General features: G+C 40.0%; 1 protein-coding gene and 1 non-coding gene across 2 annotated transcripts in view; both read left to right on the forward strand.

Annotated features, from left to right (window-relative positions):
* The first annotated feature begins 1,113 nt into the window (after window positions 1-1,113).
* LOC131241646 (small nucleolar RNA R71) lies at window positions 1,114-1,220 on the forward strand. Its single transcript, XR_009169205.1, has one exon. It is a non-coding gene; the product is annotated as a small nucleolar RNA R71 (small nucleolar RNA).
* A 6,528-nt stretch (window positions 1,221-7,748) lies between these two features.
* LOC131239768 (uncharacterized) overlaps window positions 7,749-17,403 on the forward strand; it is a 226,098-nt gene continuing 216,443 nt past the window's right edge. The window contains exons 1-3 of the mRNA XM_058237630.1: window positions 7,749-8,098; window positions 10,790-10,871; window positions 12,306-12,409. Coding sequence (XP_058093613.1) covers window positions 8,084-8,098; window positions 10,790-10,871; window positions 12,306-12,409 — 201 coding nt within the window. The 5' untranslated portion in view covers window positions 7,749-8,083. The remainder of the gene's footprint in view (window positions 8,099-10,789; window positions 10,872-12,305; window positions 12,410-17,403) is intronic.

Below are 17,403 nucleotides of genomic sequence, written 5' to 3' on the forward strand. Positions count from 1 at the left end.
GTCTTGCTTTAGGTTGGTACTCACTTTCTCGGTCAAGAAGATCTTTTTTTGAATACTCTGTCATCGTTTGGTCGTGCATAAGTCTTTTAGAAATTTGGCATATGAAGGTATCTGTTTTACGACATCAAGTAGAGGAATGTTGACTTTCACTTGTTTCAACACCTCTAGGATATCCTGAGAGTTAGAGAGAGGTTTTGGTGCGACCAACCGTTGGGGAAATGGAGCAACTAGCTTTTCTAGAAGTTCCGGTTCTAATTTTTGTGGGGCCTCACTAGATCCATTATTGTTGTTTTCTTCTGGTTCTTGAGGCTTTTCGGGTATAACCGGAAGGGTTTTATTAATGATCTTCCCACTCCTAAGAGTGGTGATGGATTTAGCGTGCCCCATTTGATTTGAAGAGCTGGGATCACTTGTCTGGTATTACAGTTTAGGATTGGGGAGCGGTTGTGCAGGAAGCATCCCCTTTTCTATAACCGTCATACGTGAATCCATCTTTTGCATAAAGTCTCGCATTGCATGGGTCAGCTCTTGCATGAAATTTTGAACCGGTTCTTCTTGAGGTTTCCCCTGATTTAGATTTTGATTGAAGAAACTTTGAGGGGTAGCAGTTTGTCCATTTCTCCAACTAAAGTTTGGATGATTTTTCCAACCAGGATTGTACGTATTAGAGGTTGGTCCATTGAAAGGTCTTTGATAATTATTTACGGCATTGGATTGTTCATTCAACACTTCTCAAAAGGCGGGTATTGTAGGACAATTTTCAGTTGTATGAATGTTGCAATCACAGATGCCACAAACACTTTCATTAACCTTATCCTTCTTTTCTTTTATGGCCTCAACTTTTCTTATGAGCGTAGTCACTTTACACTTGAGATCATCCTTTTCTTTCAAGAGATACATTCCACCTTTCTCCTTTAATTGAGTCGGCCTAGATATGGTGTTCGACTTTGAGTAATAATCCCATGATTGTGTTTTTTCAGCAAGACTATCGAAGTAGTCCCATACCTTGTCAACATTTTTATTAATGAATTCTCCATTACACATTATCTTGACCATTTGGCGCATAGAAGAGTCAGTCCATCGTAGAAAAAATTTGTAATGCGCCACGTTTCAAAGCCGTGTTGTGGGCATGAACTGACCAAATCCTTGAACCTTTCCCAACATTAGTAAAATGTTTCATCCTCCTTTTGGGTGAAGTTTATGATTGCTTTTCTAAGGGTAATCGTTTTATGATGTGGAAAGAATTTCTTTATAAATTCCCTTTGCATATCATTTCATGTGCCAAGGATCTGGGACGCAGTGAATGTAACTACGTCTTAGCCTTCTCTTTTAAGGAAAAAGGAAAGAGTCTCAGCCTGACTGTGTCCTCAGACACATTTTGAAAATATAAAGTGGCTCTGATCTCATCAAACTCTTTCAAATGTAGGTATGGTTCTTCAGATTCAAGCCCATGGAACTTAGGAAGGAGTTGGATAACCCCTGGCTTGATGTCCATATGTCCTGTATTTTCAGGAAAAACCATGCATGAGGGCGTACTCACCCCCGCTGGTTGTAAATAATCTCGTAAAGTACGTGGCGGGGGTGCTTGATACACCTCATTCTCATCTTGAATGTCCTCCACCCTAGGTTGGGGTAGAAGAGGTTGGTTTTCAGCCATCACTTCAATTAACTCAGGGGATTTCGAGTGGTGTCTAGTCTTGCGATGGATAGTCAACCTCTCAACCAATCCTCCTTCAGTCAAGAGACGTCGAGTGTTGTCACGGGCCCACTTGGGCATGAAACACTCGCAGCCCTCAATCAAATTCAAAACCCAATCCTAAGAAAGGAAAAGAAAATCTAGAAAAAAAGAGAGAGATGGAAAGAAATTACCAAATTGAAGTCCCTAAGTTTAAGACCTGCAAAAGAAAACAAACAAGTCAATTTCTAAAGAGAATGTCTAGAATTAGAAAATCCTTAAAAATAAAGATAGAAGTAAACTAGTTTCTAAAAGAAGAAAGTCCTAAACTAGAAAGTAAATTACTAAAAGAGAATTGAAAAATAGAAAGTAGAGAGAAAGAACTCACCGAATTAGAAATTTCTATCTTAAAGGCCTATCGAATAAGAAAGTTAGTTTCTAAACAAAAATTCTATAAGTAGAAAATTAGGAAACAAAATTAGATTCTAAAAGAGTTAGAATTAGAAAGTTACTAAAAAAATAAAAATAGAAAGTTAATTTCTAAAAAGGGAAATAACTAACCTAGTTTCTAAAAACAAAAGAGGAAAGTTTCTAAAAATAAACTATTTCCTACAAATAGGGAAATACTAGAATTAGAAAATTTCTAAAATTCAAACCCTAATTTTAAAAGTGGAAGCAGTAGAGAAATTAGAAAAGAAGTACCAATTTAGAAACTTATGTCAGGATCCTACAAAACAGGAGAACAAGTTAGTTCTAGAAATCAAATAAAAATCTAAAACTAAAGTTAGTCAAATTCTAATCTTAAACTAATTCTAAACCTAATTAATTTCAGAGAATCGTAACCGTAAATCCCCGGCAACGGCGCCAAAAACTTGTCCACTCCCCAAGTATAGGGTTGTGATGTAGTAATAAACTCGGTGAGACCGAGGTCGAATCCCAAGGGACTGAAACTTGTACGTTATCTAAAACTAGGTAGAATTAAAATTAGACTACGATGAAATCTAAATCGAATGGTTTTTGAGGAATAATAGTGAAATACTACTCTAAAACTTAAGGAATTCAGAAGAAGGAAACTAGGGATTCAGAGGATCCACTTGTAGAGATCAGGAAGATCTTATGCCTGCATCAAGAATTATGGAATTTAAACTGAACTTCCTTTGATATAGTTTTCAAGAGGTGAAAGGTATATGAATTAGAATGGATTCCATCACCAAACCATGCCCAGGAGACAAAACAAACAATAGAATTCAACTAATTGGCAACCAATCATTGATGTATGAAGGTTAGGAAGGGTACCGTCATCCGACCATGCCCAGGAGACGATGGTGAACAACAGGGCTTCCTAACATCATAAACATAAAAAGGAAAGGAACATGCTCAAAGCTATTGCAGACTCATTGTAATTTTAGTCACAACAGACCATAAAAAAAACTAAAAACATTCCCTTAATTAAACCAAAATCAACATCACTTCAGTCTAAACAAAAGGCACAAGCAACAAGTCTCCCATCATGCTACAAGCTTTACCTCTTAGCCCTAGCTAAGAGGTTTAGCCAGACATAACGAGGATATAATCTCTGAAAAAATTCATAAAAGAAAAGACTAAAGAAGAAGAAGGGAAATTAGAACCCGTCTTTGCCCTGTCTCTCTTCTTGCTTCACGTCCTAGCCAAGCTCCTTGAATCCCAACCGATCCCCTATTCTCTCTTTTCTTCTCCTTTTTATAAGTGTTGCAATCCGGTGGTTGGAGTCGGTGCAGAGTCTGTGCGTAAAGGAGTCGGTGGAATGCACAACAACCGACTTTGAAACTTCCTGCGCACCACAAAAATTCCTTGCGTAATTCTATTTACGCAGCCCAAAAACCATGCCAAAACAACACCATTTTCCTTGATATCCTTCCAAAAACACAACGTTGGGGGGTAGGGGGGAGTTTTACATTGGACGGTTTGGATTATTAATCCGACCGTGATCGGGATCACGGAACCGGCCCATAGCGGCCATTTTTCACGGACGCAGGCTCTGTACGCGAGCCGACGCTGAACTCTCGGTGGGGCCCACTTAGGATGACTTTTGGAAAATCTACTCCGTCCACCAGATTCCTCTCAGAATTTCGATCGGAATTGTGTATATTTTTCCTTCTTTTGGTGAGGTCCACAGGATCTTTTTCTCTACCGTTCATCTTACGTTTGGACGGCTGAGATAAGTTATATGCTATCTTTCGAAATACTTCCACCTAGACCTGAGTGCTATGGGCCACGTGAGTCACATGGACGGTCCGGATTAGACCTTTGGTGTACGGTGGTGGCCCACAAAGGAAAACTGCAACCCCTGTTGCGAAATAGAGGCTACGCCACGGCTCTGTGATGGTTGGTGGACCATTGCTTGATGCCAGGTGTAGAATCCACTCCGTCCATTAGCTTCAGGATGAAAAATAGTCCAGACTTGCTTGGTTTTGGATCCCAACCATGGTGGACCCTGAGATCTTCATTCGGCCATCCATCTCAAGTTTGAACATAGATGTCTTGTGATCGGGTGCATGGGACAAAAAATTCACCATGATTGTGGTAGTACCCATCTTACGGACACAATGAACGATCAAGATCGTACATATGTATGATAGGTGGGCCCCACTATTGTAAAACAGACGGACAGCGGCAGGACGCTGTTTCCTTTTTTGATTCAGAGAAGATGGAGTCGGTCAGCGTGTGCTGACCGATTTTGAGAATTTTAGTGCACGGCTAGTGCACTTGTCTACCGTGCACACATGATGTACATGAGGTCCCTTGAAGATGTTTGTGAGAAATCCGCTCTGTCCATCTGTATTCTCATCTCATTTAATGCGTTGATACCAATTTTGAAGCATATCCAGATAGTAGGTGGGCCCAAAATTAGAGTTTTAGGGGCTGATCTGTTCGTTGGGCTACTTCCACAGGAATATAACAGATGAAATTTTACGTGTACGGTTAATTTATGGTCCCAATCCTATGTATGAAGTTTCGAGCCAATCGGATGGCGAGAACCCTGTGATCTTGTATTCTGCGCCAGTTTCGGGCCTCTTTAACATGAACGGCTTTATTTCCTCGGATCCCTGGTATCTAAATCCTTCAATCTTAGTCCCCTGGGGTCTGTCTCATGCTTTGGTGAATTCAGAGCGTCAATCCATACATTTAGCACCCTTTTTCAGTCCAGGCTCTTAAAGTCACCTTGCAAAACAAACACAAGTAAATCGGGCTGTTAAACAGTATCCTATTCGTAAATCCAGGCAATAACTGGGTCTGATATGCAATATTTGACCCTTAACAATTATCTTGATCTATGTTATGTGAAGAGCCTGGATCACTTATTTCACATTGTGGTTTTGGATTAGGTAGAGGTTAGGCTGGAAGAGTCCCTTTCTCCCCAATCGCTAAGTGTGACTCAATCCTTTGTATAGCCTTAGTAAGGTCATGGAATGCTTGTAATGTGCCTTGATTGAAGAGCTCTTGGTTTTGGATGTGCTTTAGAAGATTCTTTCGAGGTTTCCTTTGATTTAAGAGTCAGTAAGGGCCTCTTGAGGATTAACCATTTGTCCGTTCCTCCAACTGAAGTTTGGATGGTTCCTCCGGTTGTGATTATATATATTTGAGATGGGTCCGCTGAATGGTCGTTGGTAATTGTTTACGGTGTTTGATTGTTCGTTCAATAGCTCTTGAAAAGTAGGAATTGTGGGACAATCATGCATTACATGTATGTTGCTAGCACAAATACCACAAATAACTTCCCCAACCTCCTTGGGTTTGAAAATTTCTACCTTCTTAAGTTCCATGGCCTCGACTTTTCTTGTGAGATTGGCCACCCTTGCATTCATGTCATCTTCTTCCTTTCAGACCTACATTCCTCCTTTCTCTCTTGACTGAGTATGCTTAGACGTGGTGGGTCTTGGGGAGGTGTCCCATGATTATGCGTTTTTTGCAAGTTGATTAAAATATACTCACACATCATTGGCCTCCTTGTTCGTGAATTTACTATTACACATCATTTCCACAAATTGGCGCATGGAGGAAGTCAGTCCATTATAGAAAAAGCTTATTACCCACCAAATTTCATAGCAATGACGTGGATACGAATTCGTGAGGTCCTTGAACCTTTCTCAGCATTAGAAGAAGGTTTCTTTCTCTTTTTGGGCAAAGTTCATGATTACTTTCCTTAAAATGTTCGTTTTATGAAACGGGAAGAACTTTTTAAGAAATTCCCGGATCATCTCAGCCCATGTGTCGATAGATCGCAACTTTAAGGAGTGCAGCCATGACTTAGTCTTCTCTTTCAATGAGAAGGGAAACAACTTTAGTCTTACTGTGTCTTTAGAGGCAACAATCTCGTCAAAGTCTTTAATGTGCAAGTATGAACTTTCATAGTCCAGTCCATAAATTTCAGGAAGGAGTTGTATCACTCTCAGTTTGAAATCCACGTTTCCTGTATTAGGTGGAAATATCATGTAGGAAGGTGTACTCACTCCCGCTGGTTGTAAGTAATCGCGTAGAGTACAAGGCGAGGGAGCATGATGCACCTCATTCTCATCTTAAACTTCCTCAACTAGATGTTGAGGTTGATTTGCAACCATTACTTCAATTAACTTAGAGAATCTCAAGTGGTGTTTAATCTGATGATGGATAGACAACCCTTCAACTAATCCTCCATCACTTAAGAGATGTTGAGTATTGTCATGAACCCCTTCAACTCAGAGCCGTATGCATGCATGTGGTCAAGAAAAGAGAGACCGCATGAAGGACATATGATAATTGCACGAATGGCAAGTGTAAATTGTAGCGCACACAACAAGTTGCTTAAAAGCCCCACCGATGCTGTATATCTCATAATCTAGGATACGCACACGTCTCATGTCATAAGGGAAATTTTCAGAGATTTTATCCCTTTGTCCATCCATTTTATCCCCAAAATTGAAGTATATCCAATGCTCAAGCCCGATAACCCAATCCGAATCAGTGCCAACTCGATCAAACTTGGTATACCTGATCGAGTCGGACTGGGTTAGGGTCAGCCCAACCAAGACTCGGACTCAGTTCTAGTTGGGCCTGCTGAACTTGGTACGAGTCAGATCGAGTTCCGTTGGTCTCGGTAACATCCTATCTGCCTATGATTAGGTACAGTTGTTCGGCTTGAATTTAGCCACGCATTCAATTTTGGCGTGACTGCACTTGTCAGGCGACGGAAACCATAAATCCAACTACAAGGGGACCTGAGTGAGGGCGGTACCACGTGTACAAAATGAACAACAAAGAGCATCAGCAGCATAGCGTATGGTATAATCCCCTCCAATGCAATAAAATTTCCCATAGATTACTCTAAACCTTCACATCCGTTGTTTGTATTCCGCCGCGTGTGACGTGCATAAAATATCAAATCCGTGAAAAAGGTAGGCCACGCCAATAGACTTCGTATCATCGGATGTCGATCAATCTTGAGTCTGTGCCCGGCTTGGTGATCATCATGTGGTGGCCCACTTTTTCGACGAATCGGATTCCTAAAAACGTGACTCGAGCAGAAAGGAAGAGGGGCAATGTGGGTGGGATCCCTGACCGTAGGGCACACTGTGAGTGTATTTTCCTTATATTCACACCGTCCATCAATTTTGAAAACTCAATTTACGGCGGATCCTAAAAATGAAGCAGATCCAAATGTTAGGGGACCATAGAAACAGCGGTAATCAACCATTAAAAGTCCTCATGGGCCTCAAAAGTTTTATATAAGATGATATTTGTGTGGTCTCTTCATCCAGGTCTTTGTGACCTTATCAACAGATTGGATGACAAATAAACATTCCGGTGGCCCCATGAAGTTTATAACGGTGGTGATTCAGTTACAACTGTTTCTTGTGATATGGTCCACCTAATATGAGTAATGCATGCACAACGAAGAGAGAGAAAGTCGGTGTGGATGTAAGGCACACACATTAGAGTAGGTCCACAGTTAGGGATCCACCGACCTTGGTGGATCCGGGGATCCACTCAAAACCGCACCCAGGAGGGCCGGTAGACGATCATTTCTGTCCTGGTTCCCCTATATAACGAACTCAGGCAGGGTTCTGGTCCAAATCCTGCACTGCGCAGATGCGACACTCGCGGAAAACTGAAGACTCCGTCCGGTTTCCCGCTTCTCCTTCTTACCCACCCTCTCTCCCCTCATTTTTATCGACCCGTCTCTATTCTCCGTCTCACCTTTTCTTTTCCTTTTCTGTAGAAGCTACAGGCTTCTGTCCGATCCCTTGGAAATATCCATCTTCCAGATGATGATGGCACGATACCCGATTCTCAATCAGATCATATGCAGATCAACGGAGAGGATCGTCGCACGGCAACTGCGTTCAGTGCCCAGATTCTGAGGACTGGATCATCTGATTCCCGGCGGCAACCATGTTCGAGGTGCACGTGAGTACATTCTCACCCTTTCTTGATTCCATTTCCTCGAATAGATTTCCGAAATAATTCACGGCCTGTTTGGTTGCGCCAAATATAATGAGATTGCATTTTTCGCTTTCCCTGATAACTCTGAGAGCTGAAATCTAGGAAATGATCTGGCGTAGAAGAATCAAATGAAAATATTGTTTTGGAGCTTGGATTGCTTTTCCCGCATTCTCCTTTCTATTTCTTGTCATCATGCTACGTAGGAATGTATCACTAGTTTTGGTTCACATTGGGTGGACCGTGATGGACTCTTGTGCGCTAAACTGCTATTGGTTGGTCTTGTTTGAGTCATTGTAATGTGTGCCTTAGGAAAGGCCCCCGAAATCAATTCATTAAGATTAAAGCTTCAAGAGATAATTGCATAGTAGTTGAAAGTTAAAACTTTCAAAAGCGTACATTAGGTAATCAGAATGTAGAAACCTATGAATAAAGCAATGTTGTGGTTACTTATGACTTATGACTATGATAAAAATGAACAATACTTGAATTGTCAAAATTCCACATATCCAAATTACTACCCATGCCATGACTACTATTTAGTTAATAACTACCTCAATATTATACCCATGCAAATAAATTTGTCAATCCCAGCATTGTTTGGTCCACCTTTGTAGCCACTGCATGCAATTCTAGCTATCGTCTCCATAGCAATGGCCTCAGTAGTCATTGTTGTTGTGTTTAAAGTTCACCACCATCACTGTCCCCATAGGTGTCTTCCCTTTTGCTGGACACCTCCTTTTGCTGTCACACCCACTATGAAAGTTTTAGATGTGTGGTTCCAAGTTTTCATTACTTTCAGAAGCTGAGTTTTTTTTGTGTGACTAACAAGAAAGTTCTGTATTGCTCATGCAGTCTGTATATGTGGGGCCCATGTTAGATTATGTAGACCATCGAGCTTGTGGCTGCCTTTGTGCATGACATCTTTGACTGTTTGTGTGCAAATACATGGTTAAAAATAGATACACCAACAACCTATGTTCAATGGAGAAAAGGCCGAAGATTGGTTGGCTAGGATCTTGCAAATTGGGAAATTTTGGGGTTAGGGTCCATCCATGATAGGGGCCATCAGACCCATGGTTTGGATGACCCAACCATGGGTCCCACATGCATAAACTTTGTGCATAGTAGGAAAGTACCCTATAGTTACTAATAGAGTTAGATCAATGACTTCAGTGACCTAATGATGGTCTCCACATGTACGAACTCCTTGCGCAATTGGGAGTACCCTATTAGTCACTGATAGAGAACTAACCTCTCTTTTTAATTGCTTACAAGTGTCAAACTCCTTTTTAACTGTTCTTCCTTGATTGGCTCCTCTCTGATTTGTTCTAATATGGTTGGAGCAAAGTTTTCAATTAATATGATCACAGCCACCTTCTTTTTTTCCATGTCGGGATGGATACCATGGATGGTAAAGAATCCTATATTATTGTTTACAATCGAGTTGGAGAGTTGGTCAAATGTTTCTCCATTTGTGAAGGAAATTTGCTGGTTTTGGGTCGAGGGGTTCCTTTGGAGTTGTGGTTGGGAGAAACCTTTGCCCTTATTTGTGAATGGCTCGGGGAGCTGATCTCCATTGATTTGGATACCATTTCTAGGGCGGAAATGAGGTGAGGAAGGGTTTGTGTTAGAAGAAGTTGGAAGAAGCTCCCCCTAGAGAGAGTAACGCTTGTAGTTGGAGACAAGATGGTATCTGTCTGCATTTGTAAGGAAGATGATGAAGATTCAGGTCATTCTTGGGAGAGAGCTCCAGTAGTGGGTGATTCTCCAGTCGAAATTAGGGAAGTAGGAGCACCGTTTTGATGCTCCAATGGACCAAGGGAAGTAGAAGATGGCACGCGTCAACTAGGAGCGTGTGAGCAACGCATGAGGGACATGTGGCATCAGGGGGTGGCATTTCCTGTAGATGGAATGATGACGCTGTACAGCTCCGAAAAGTCAGTCATCCAGCGTGCGACAGGTGTACCGGGCTCGGGGGCACATGGAGTGTCTCCATTGCTTTGGGAGCCAAGTTGACCCACTCAGGCTTGGACTTAGCTTTGGGTCCATGCCTCATATCCGAACCTGCTTTGATGTAGGACATAATGATCTAACCTAATATGATGCCATGAAATTAAAGACAAATTAACTAGAGCAATGGAACGATAAAATAAAGCTAATTCACCATAAATTCAGAAATTTCAGATTCATGACATGTTCAAATTCAAGCCTATGATATATTCAGATTCATGACATGCTGAAATTCAGAAATTTCAGATTCATGATAAAATAAAGCTTACATATTGTTTTCATTTTGCATTGGTCTCGATAAGATTGCGTGCTGATGGATAGGTTTTTATTTTCAGTTCATGCCCATCTATCCATCTTCAAATATCTTCATCATCATCAACATAGCATTGTTCCACTTATTTATGAAGGGCTGGCTCAACCTTACACTTATACAGCTCAAGCATTATTTTTCATGGCATTTTGATTTGGATACTGGTGAAAAATTTCTTGTCCGATTGCACGAATAATTCTTTCTGTAGAGTTAATTACAGTGGCCTGGTTATGCATTTGTTTGATTCATTTATCGAAGTAGAAAACAATTGCAATCTTAAAAAAAAGAGAGTGGAAAACAATTGCTGACCCCTATAATCCTGTTGTTTGTTGTAGGTATTGCATCTGCTTCGAAAGTATTTGGGAGAATATGTCCAGGGGCTTTCAATAGAAGCTCTAAGAGTCAGTGTCTGGAAAGGTTTGCATAAGTGTTCACCATGTTCTAATCTTATAAAACAATTTGCTAATCTTCTGGCACCTCTTTTTTATTATGTTAACTGTAAGATTGAAAATACTTTGTAGGTGACATATAATTGGCATAATTCTATCAGGTTGTGTTTGGTAATTTGTGTGCTGTATATTGTTTCTCTTTGCTGTGTTAATCCATCAGCTTTGTATACTGTTTTGGTTCTATAGACCTGTATCCATTTCATTTTTCCACTCAAATCTTTTAGTTGTACTTCAATGTTTCTTTTCATGGTTGCACGAAGCAGAATGGGCTTGGGTGCTAGAGTGAGAACATGGTAGTTCTCAAGATATTAAGAAGCAAAAGCGTCTATGTAAATTAATCTCTTCTGTGTTATAAAGAGAAGCAATGGTGTAGCATGGCCAATTGGGAAAGTTATTTTAATACCAAATATTACCATGTAATATATTATGTACTTATTTGTTCCAATTTTTTTATTTTTATTTTATTTTCTTTGAATTTGGTAAGTTATTTTTGCTTCTTTGTCATTTTTTTTGGTGCCTTTATTCAAGTATATTTTTGAACGAGTATGTATGATATATGATTGTGTTGATTTGTTCCCTTTAGTAATTTACATGAGCATTAAGTTCTCTTCTCGAGAAATGATAATAATGGAGCTCATTTCATTACACCCATTACCCAAGTTTCCACTGGGATATGTTGTAGATGTATACAAGGTCTAGGCCTCTTATTTGATGCCTCCCAGCATGGATGAGGTTGCCTAAAAGTCTGATCCATTGGACAATCTAACTACTCGGTTGCAGAAGGGTCTAAGACGGTGATGGCCATTTCCCCCTCAAAACCTGCATTGGAAGTCATCCTGTTCAGGTGGCCTTAAGGTTGTTATAGCATGTGCTTCTGTCGTCAATCTATAGTGCTCTAGTTAAACCACAATTTATTGTGACGGAACAGTATTTGGTTTAGTTTATGATATATGTTTGAAGGCCTGGCGATGTACTTTTGAAGCTGAACATTAATTTTTCCTTGGACGATTTCTGAACAATCCAAAATCATTTGTGATTTGTTACCTCTAGTGGTTGTTTAGCGATTTGAAAGGTTGGTTTTTGATGATATGGTTAACTCATTTATGGTGGTGGATTTGTGACAACTTTTACTGGTTTGTGATTGTCGATTTGTCATTTACTTGTAATAAACTAAGAGCTTAGGAAATTGCAGTTTTTGCCAATGTTCATCATTTTATTGTCATTGGGGAGGTTGCTGAGGTCTGTTTCTTGCCAACTGACTACATCAAATGTGAAAAGTTCTTTTTTTTCTTTTTTCCTTCTTCTCACTTTTGGCCTCTTTAACCACACCACCTTCAGTTTATCTATAGAAAGTCTTGCAAAAAGTTTGTTTCCCCCCTCATTGGTTCCATTTCTCTTGTAGGAGATGTTGTCCTCAAAGACTTGCAGTTGAAGGCAGAAGCGTTAAATTCTCTAAATCTTCCCGTTACTGTCAAAGCTGGTTTTGTTGGTACAATAACCCTGAAGGTACTTTTCTTATCAACTGGCATATTCAATATTTCTGCATAATGTGTACTCAAAACTCCTATTTTGTTATTGGATACTTGAAGGCACAGTTGTGTCTCTTGTAAACTTCCTTGTATTTCTAGATTGATTGGTTACATCCACTGATCTTATCTATATCAAATCCTTATTTTGAGAAGTTAATCTATTCAAGGTCTTTAAGTGACATGAATATTTCTTTATTTGTTTGTTTGACTTATTTGAAGATTCTATAGAGGCAGGTTGAAATTTTGATCCAAAACAGATTGAAGCATGCTTTAATTGCCACTTCATGCGGAAACCAAATGTTAAATATGCTTTGAACTATCCCTTCAGTTAAGGCCTAAGGGAATGAAAACATGTATGGGTGTGACTGTATACTGGTGGGTATATATTGTTTTCTTTTATTTGAGAAACTAGGCTTCTAAGGTAAATAGGTAATTGTATTACTAGCAAAATCAGGGTACTTCAGAACCAAAGAGTTTCAGTCTGTACTTAGAAGCCCTGCATTATACATGCGTTTAAATAAAATGTTGTAGAGTTCACACTTAGTGTTATATGAGAGGTCTAGCTATAAATGTAGATCCTGCTCTAATTTTCATGCAAGCCAAATGATACCTAGGCTCACCTATCTAATCTGACATCTACTTGCCTGCAATTAAACCTCTGATTTTGATTACCAAGTGGCTGTGCGAAGAACAACATCCTTGTTCTAGATGGGATATATTGCATGGAAGGAGTTCATTTGGTCCTCTTTTGGCAGGTGTCTTCCATGGCATGTATGGTCATGGCTTCGAGGTACTACAGGAGGTTAATACTAACTGCCTACAAAGTGGATTCGGCAAAAGATGAATCAGTTTTTTTTTTTTTTCTAATAGCATGCATTCATTTCTAGTCTCTCTCACACACACATTGAGGTCCACGAGCAGAGACATGTGTCGGGAACCTATATACTTCGAATCCTTATATGAAGTGAGTGTTCTATCCAATAGTTGTGTTCTGCATGGCAGAGTTCCTCTGGAGACTGGTTATGTTGAAGCCACAACATATGATGCGAGCTTATCTCATGAAGTGATCTGGGGTTGCAATTAGGATATGGTTATGGTGGCCTAAATTGGTTTCGCCTCTAAGGAATCATATGATCCTCAAGCCAAGGATATGAACAATATACTTGTTTTTTGATTGGCCCATGGTTCCATGATTAGACAATGGACCTTGGCCTAGAAATCTTCTTGATAGGACAATCTCAACCTTTGAATTGTGGTATGTAAATAGATAGCCAAGAAGGGAAATTAGTGTTGTCATGTGCGACCACATATGCACATATGCGATCGCATATCGATATGCATATCGCATATACAATCATGACATATGCGATCATGGCACATATGCGAAAATATGCGATCACATATGTGATTTATGTGATCGAATGCAACATATACGATCGCATATTGGCCATGGCATATTAAATTTTTTATTTTTTGTAAAAAAAACAACTTTTTGCCTATAAAAAGGCTTCCAAACCTCCTCCATTTGCAATATTCTCACCCCTAACTCTCTTATTCTCCTCTTACATTTCTTAATTCCAAGTGGTCCTAATCTCTCTCTCTCTCTCTCTCTCTCTCTCTCTCTCTCTCTCTCTCCCCTACATTCCCTCTCTCTTGGAAGTTGGAAGATCAAGATTCAAGAACTCTCAAGTTTCAAGAAAGTTAGCTTATTGATTTTCTACAATAATAAATATATAGCTTGTTGATTTTGATATTACTTCTTACTTGTTAACTATATTGTTGAATGTTGATGACCTGATGTTTAATTCATTGTTTAATTGCTTTTATTTATCTCAAATGTATTTTAAATATGTAAAATTAGTTAACTATTAACTTGGGAAAGTTTTCCTTATTTTCTTAAAATTTTTTTTACATTTTTTAAAAAATTTTTTTGGAAAAAAATTAAAATAAATATATATGCGGTCGCATATGTGATTGTGTGCATATGCGATCGCACATGATTGCATATGCGATTTGACAACATTGAGGAAAATATCTACATTCAACTAAAAAAAGGGCCAAAGATTTTCGTTTTAAAGCATTGATAGCATCATTAAAAAAGGCTATAGCCACAATATACAACTATACACAGAATATTACACCTCCCGCCAACAATCTGGAAGGGAAATAAATACATAAGAAGCTACCGCCCATTTTATTACATGACATTTAGCCCTACTAAACACATATGAAGCTTTGGCCCTCCGTTTATTAAGGGCCTATTTGAATTTTCAAATTCCCTGTAAATGGGTTGTAAATGGGTAATAATTATTTTCTTATGTAATTACCGCAACTCTCCCAATGCTTGATTTGACACTTACTTTTTGAACGCTAAAATTGAGGACACTACGAAATATGTGGGGCCCACCATAATGTATGTGGCTTATTGACGCAGGACAATTAGCCACTTGCTCTAAAAGCTCGAACTGTTATGGCATGACGAATTAATCCCTTTATCTCATACCCCAGGCCCCACATCGCATGGGTTAGGACCTCGGCCAAACTCCTCTCGTGGGCCCCAAATCACATGGGTACCGCCTCACACGAGCCACCCGCCTCACACGGGCTGCCCACCCTGAGTGTGCCTCTGCATCCCACAGGGGACCCCACTCGAGCCTGGTGTGAAAATGTCCCTGCATTAATCACCCTCAGTGAGGAGTCTCGAACATGAGACCTCCCGCCCTGATACCAATTTGACGCATGACAATTAGCCACTTTCTCTAAAAGCTCGAACTGTTAGAGCATGACGAATTAATCCCTTTATCTCATAGAATAGGCCCCACATCGCATGGGTTAAGACCTCGGCCGAACCCCCCTCGTTGGCCCCAAATCACATGGGCACCGCTTCACATGGGTGGGGCCTGTCTCACAGGAGCCACCCACCTCACACGGGCTGCCCACCCCAAGTATGCCTCTGCATCCCATAGGCAACCCCACTCGAGCCGGGTGTGAAAATGGCCCTGCATTACTTATCCACACCGTTTATTTGTTATGCCAACTGAATTTAGGGCATTAGCAAAAAAATTAGGAAGATACAAATCTCAAGTGGACCACACCACAGGGAAAAGGGAATCAAACACCTACCGTTAAAAACTTCCTGGGGCCACTATTTCCTTTGGTGTGGGCCGCTTGAGTGTTGGATATTCCTCATTTTTTGGTTCATGCCTTAAAATGTTCTGCTAAAACAGATAGACAGCGGAAATATCATATATATCACGGTGGGGCCCACAAATTTAAACAAGTCCTTGTGGACCGGTTTTCGAAGCATAAATACATGCTTCTTTTCAAACAGGATGAAAAAGTAATAATTGCTTATTTACATGGTATTTACGGAGGATTTGGAAAATCAAACAGCCCCTAAAACAACGATCATTTCTTTCTAGCCATAAGGTCCAAATACCTGTTAACATACCCAAGTGCCAAATTTGTTTTCTGCCTCTTTCTGACTCTCCCGCCATGCCATGACAAGAAGAAAGACTCGATAGAGCTTGGTAGGACCCATGAAACTCCAAAAAGCTGAAAGTTGTCCCACACTTGTTTTGCAAAAGAACGGTGAATAAAGATTTGGTCCACATGCATCCTGAAATCAAAGTAGACAAGCATTCGGTAAGATCACCTTCCTTTTTCATAGGTCGTCCAAAGTTAGCATCTTCTTCCTCCCCATAAGCCAAGCGAATGCTGCCACCTTCAACGGAGCTCCATACCACCAAACGTATGACATCAGAGAAAATCTCATTATAACTATCACCTCCACTAAAAGCTTGGTAGAGGGACTTGATTGAAAACTTGCCTTAGTCATCCTTCATCCATCAGAGTGAGTTAGGACCTTTTGGAGAGGGAACCACCTTTGATAAGATCGCTAGAAGACCAATAAGCTCCTCAACTTCCTCATTCTTTGAAGGCCTAAGATTGATCAGTACAACCTTCCAATATGGGTGTTTTTGGGGCATGGTTTATTTGTTGCATGTTCTAACAAAACAATTGTCTGGATCATGGAACCATGGGCACCACTTTAGAAACTAAGTACACTCTATCTTCTTGGATATATCTTTAACTATTGGTTATCAAGGGGTATGTGCATTATCTTTGGTTTGAGACACCGCTCAAGCATTATTTTGAGTGTGTCAATTGGGAGTTTCATTGTATTCTGCTCTTCAGTATTCCTTAGGCAACCTTCTCGTTTTGTTCTTGTTTCTTTTTTGATAAATAAGATAGAGGGAGAGCGGTATTTTTTATGATACTTGACCATAGGATATATATACTTTAATAATTTTTTGTATGTTTATGTGATGATAGATGAATTTCACCTCATGAATTAGAGGGGGAGTGAAAGTTGAAGATGAAATGACACTTACTTATAGGTAGAATTGTTGGAGGAAATTGGGCTCTGTTAAGAAAATGGCTATGGAATTCATTACAAAAGAAGCAAATGGCATTGGAGGTTCAAGGAAGAAATCATTATGGAGGGAGTTTATCCAAAAGAAGTACAGAGAACTTGTACTAGGGTTGGTTTTGTCTATTCTTGCCACGAAATGTGGGTCAAAGGGGTGGAGAGAAACTAACAACACGTGAATACGAGAGACAAGTATGCATGGACACCCCGAGTAAAGTTGGCGGAAAAACCACAAAGAAATAAAAAAAAATTCCATAAATGAATCCGTTTTCCTTATGGGTAAGGGTGGCAAGGTTAATTTTTCGAAAAACATTTAGGTTTACATGTGCACCCCAAGCGTTTCTTTATTGGATTTGTTTTGCTTATCGAGATGCTAAGAGGCCAAAGTGGAGCGACTGGTTAAGGTTGAGGAGCAACAAATCTTTGATCTTCTTGCTGGGCTTAATCTTGAGTATGAAACTGTTCTAACGCAAATTCTTAGTTGGGAGCCTTTGTCTTCTCCTAGGCATGGTGTGCTGTAAAAGGTCGTTACGTAAAGG

This window comes from Magnolia sinica, chromosome 3 (genome assembly GCF_029962835.1).
Source record: "Magnolia sinica isolate HGM2019 chromosome 3, MsV1, whole genome shotgun sequence".
Lineage (NCBI taxonomy): Eukaryota > Viridiplantae > Streptophyta > Magnoliopsida > Magnoliales > Magnoliaceae > Magnolia > Magnolia sinica.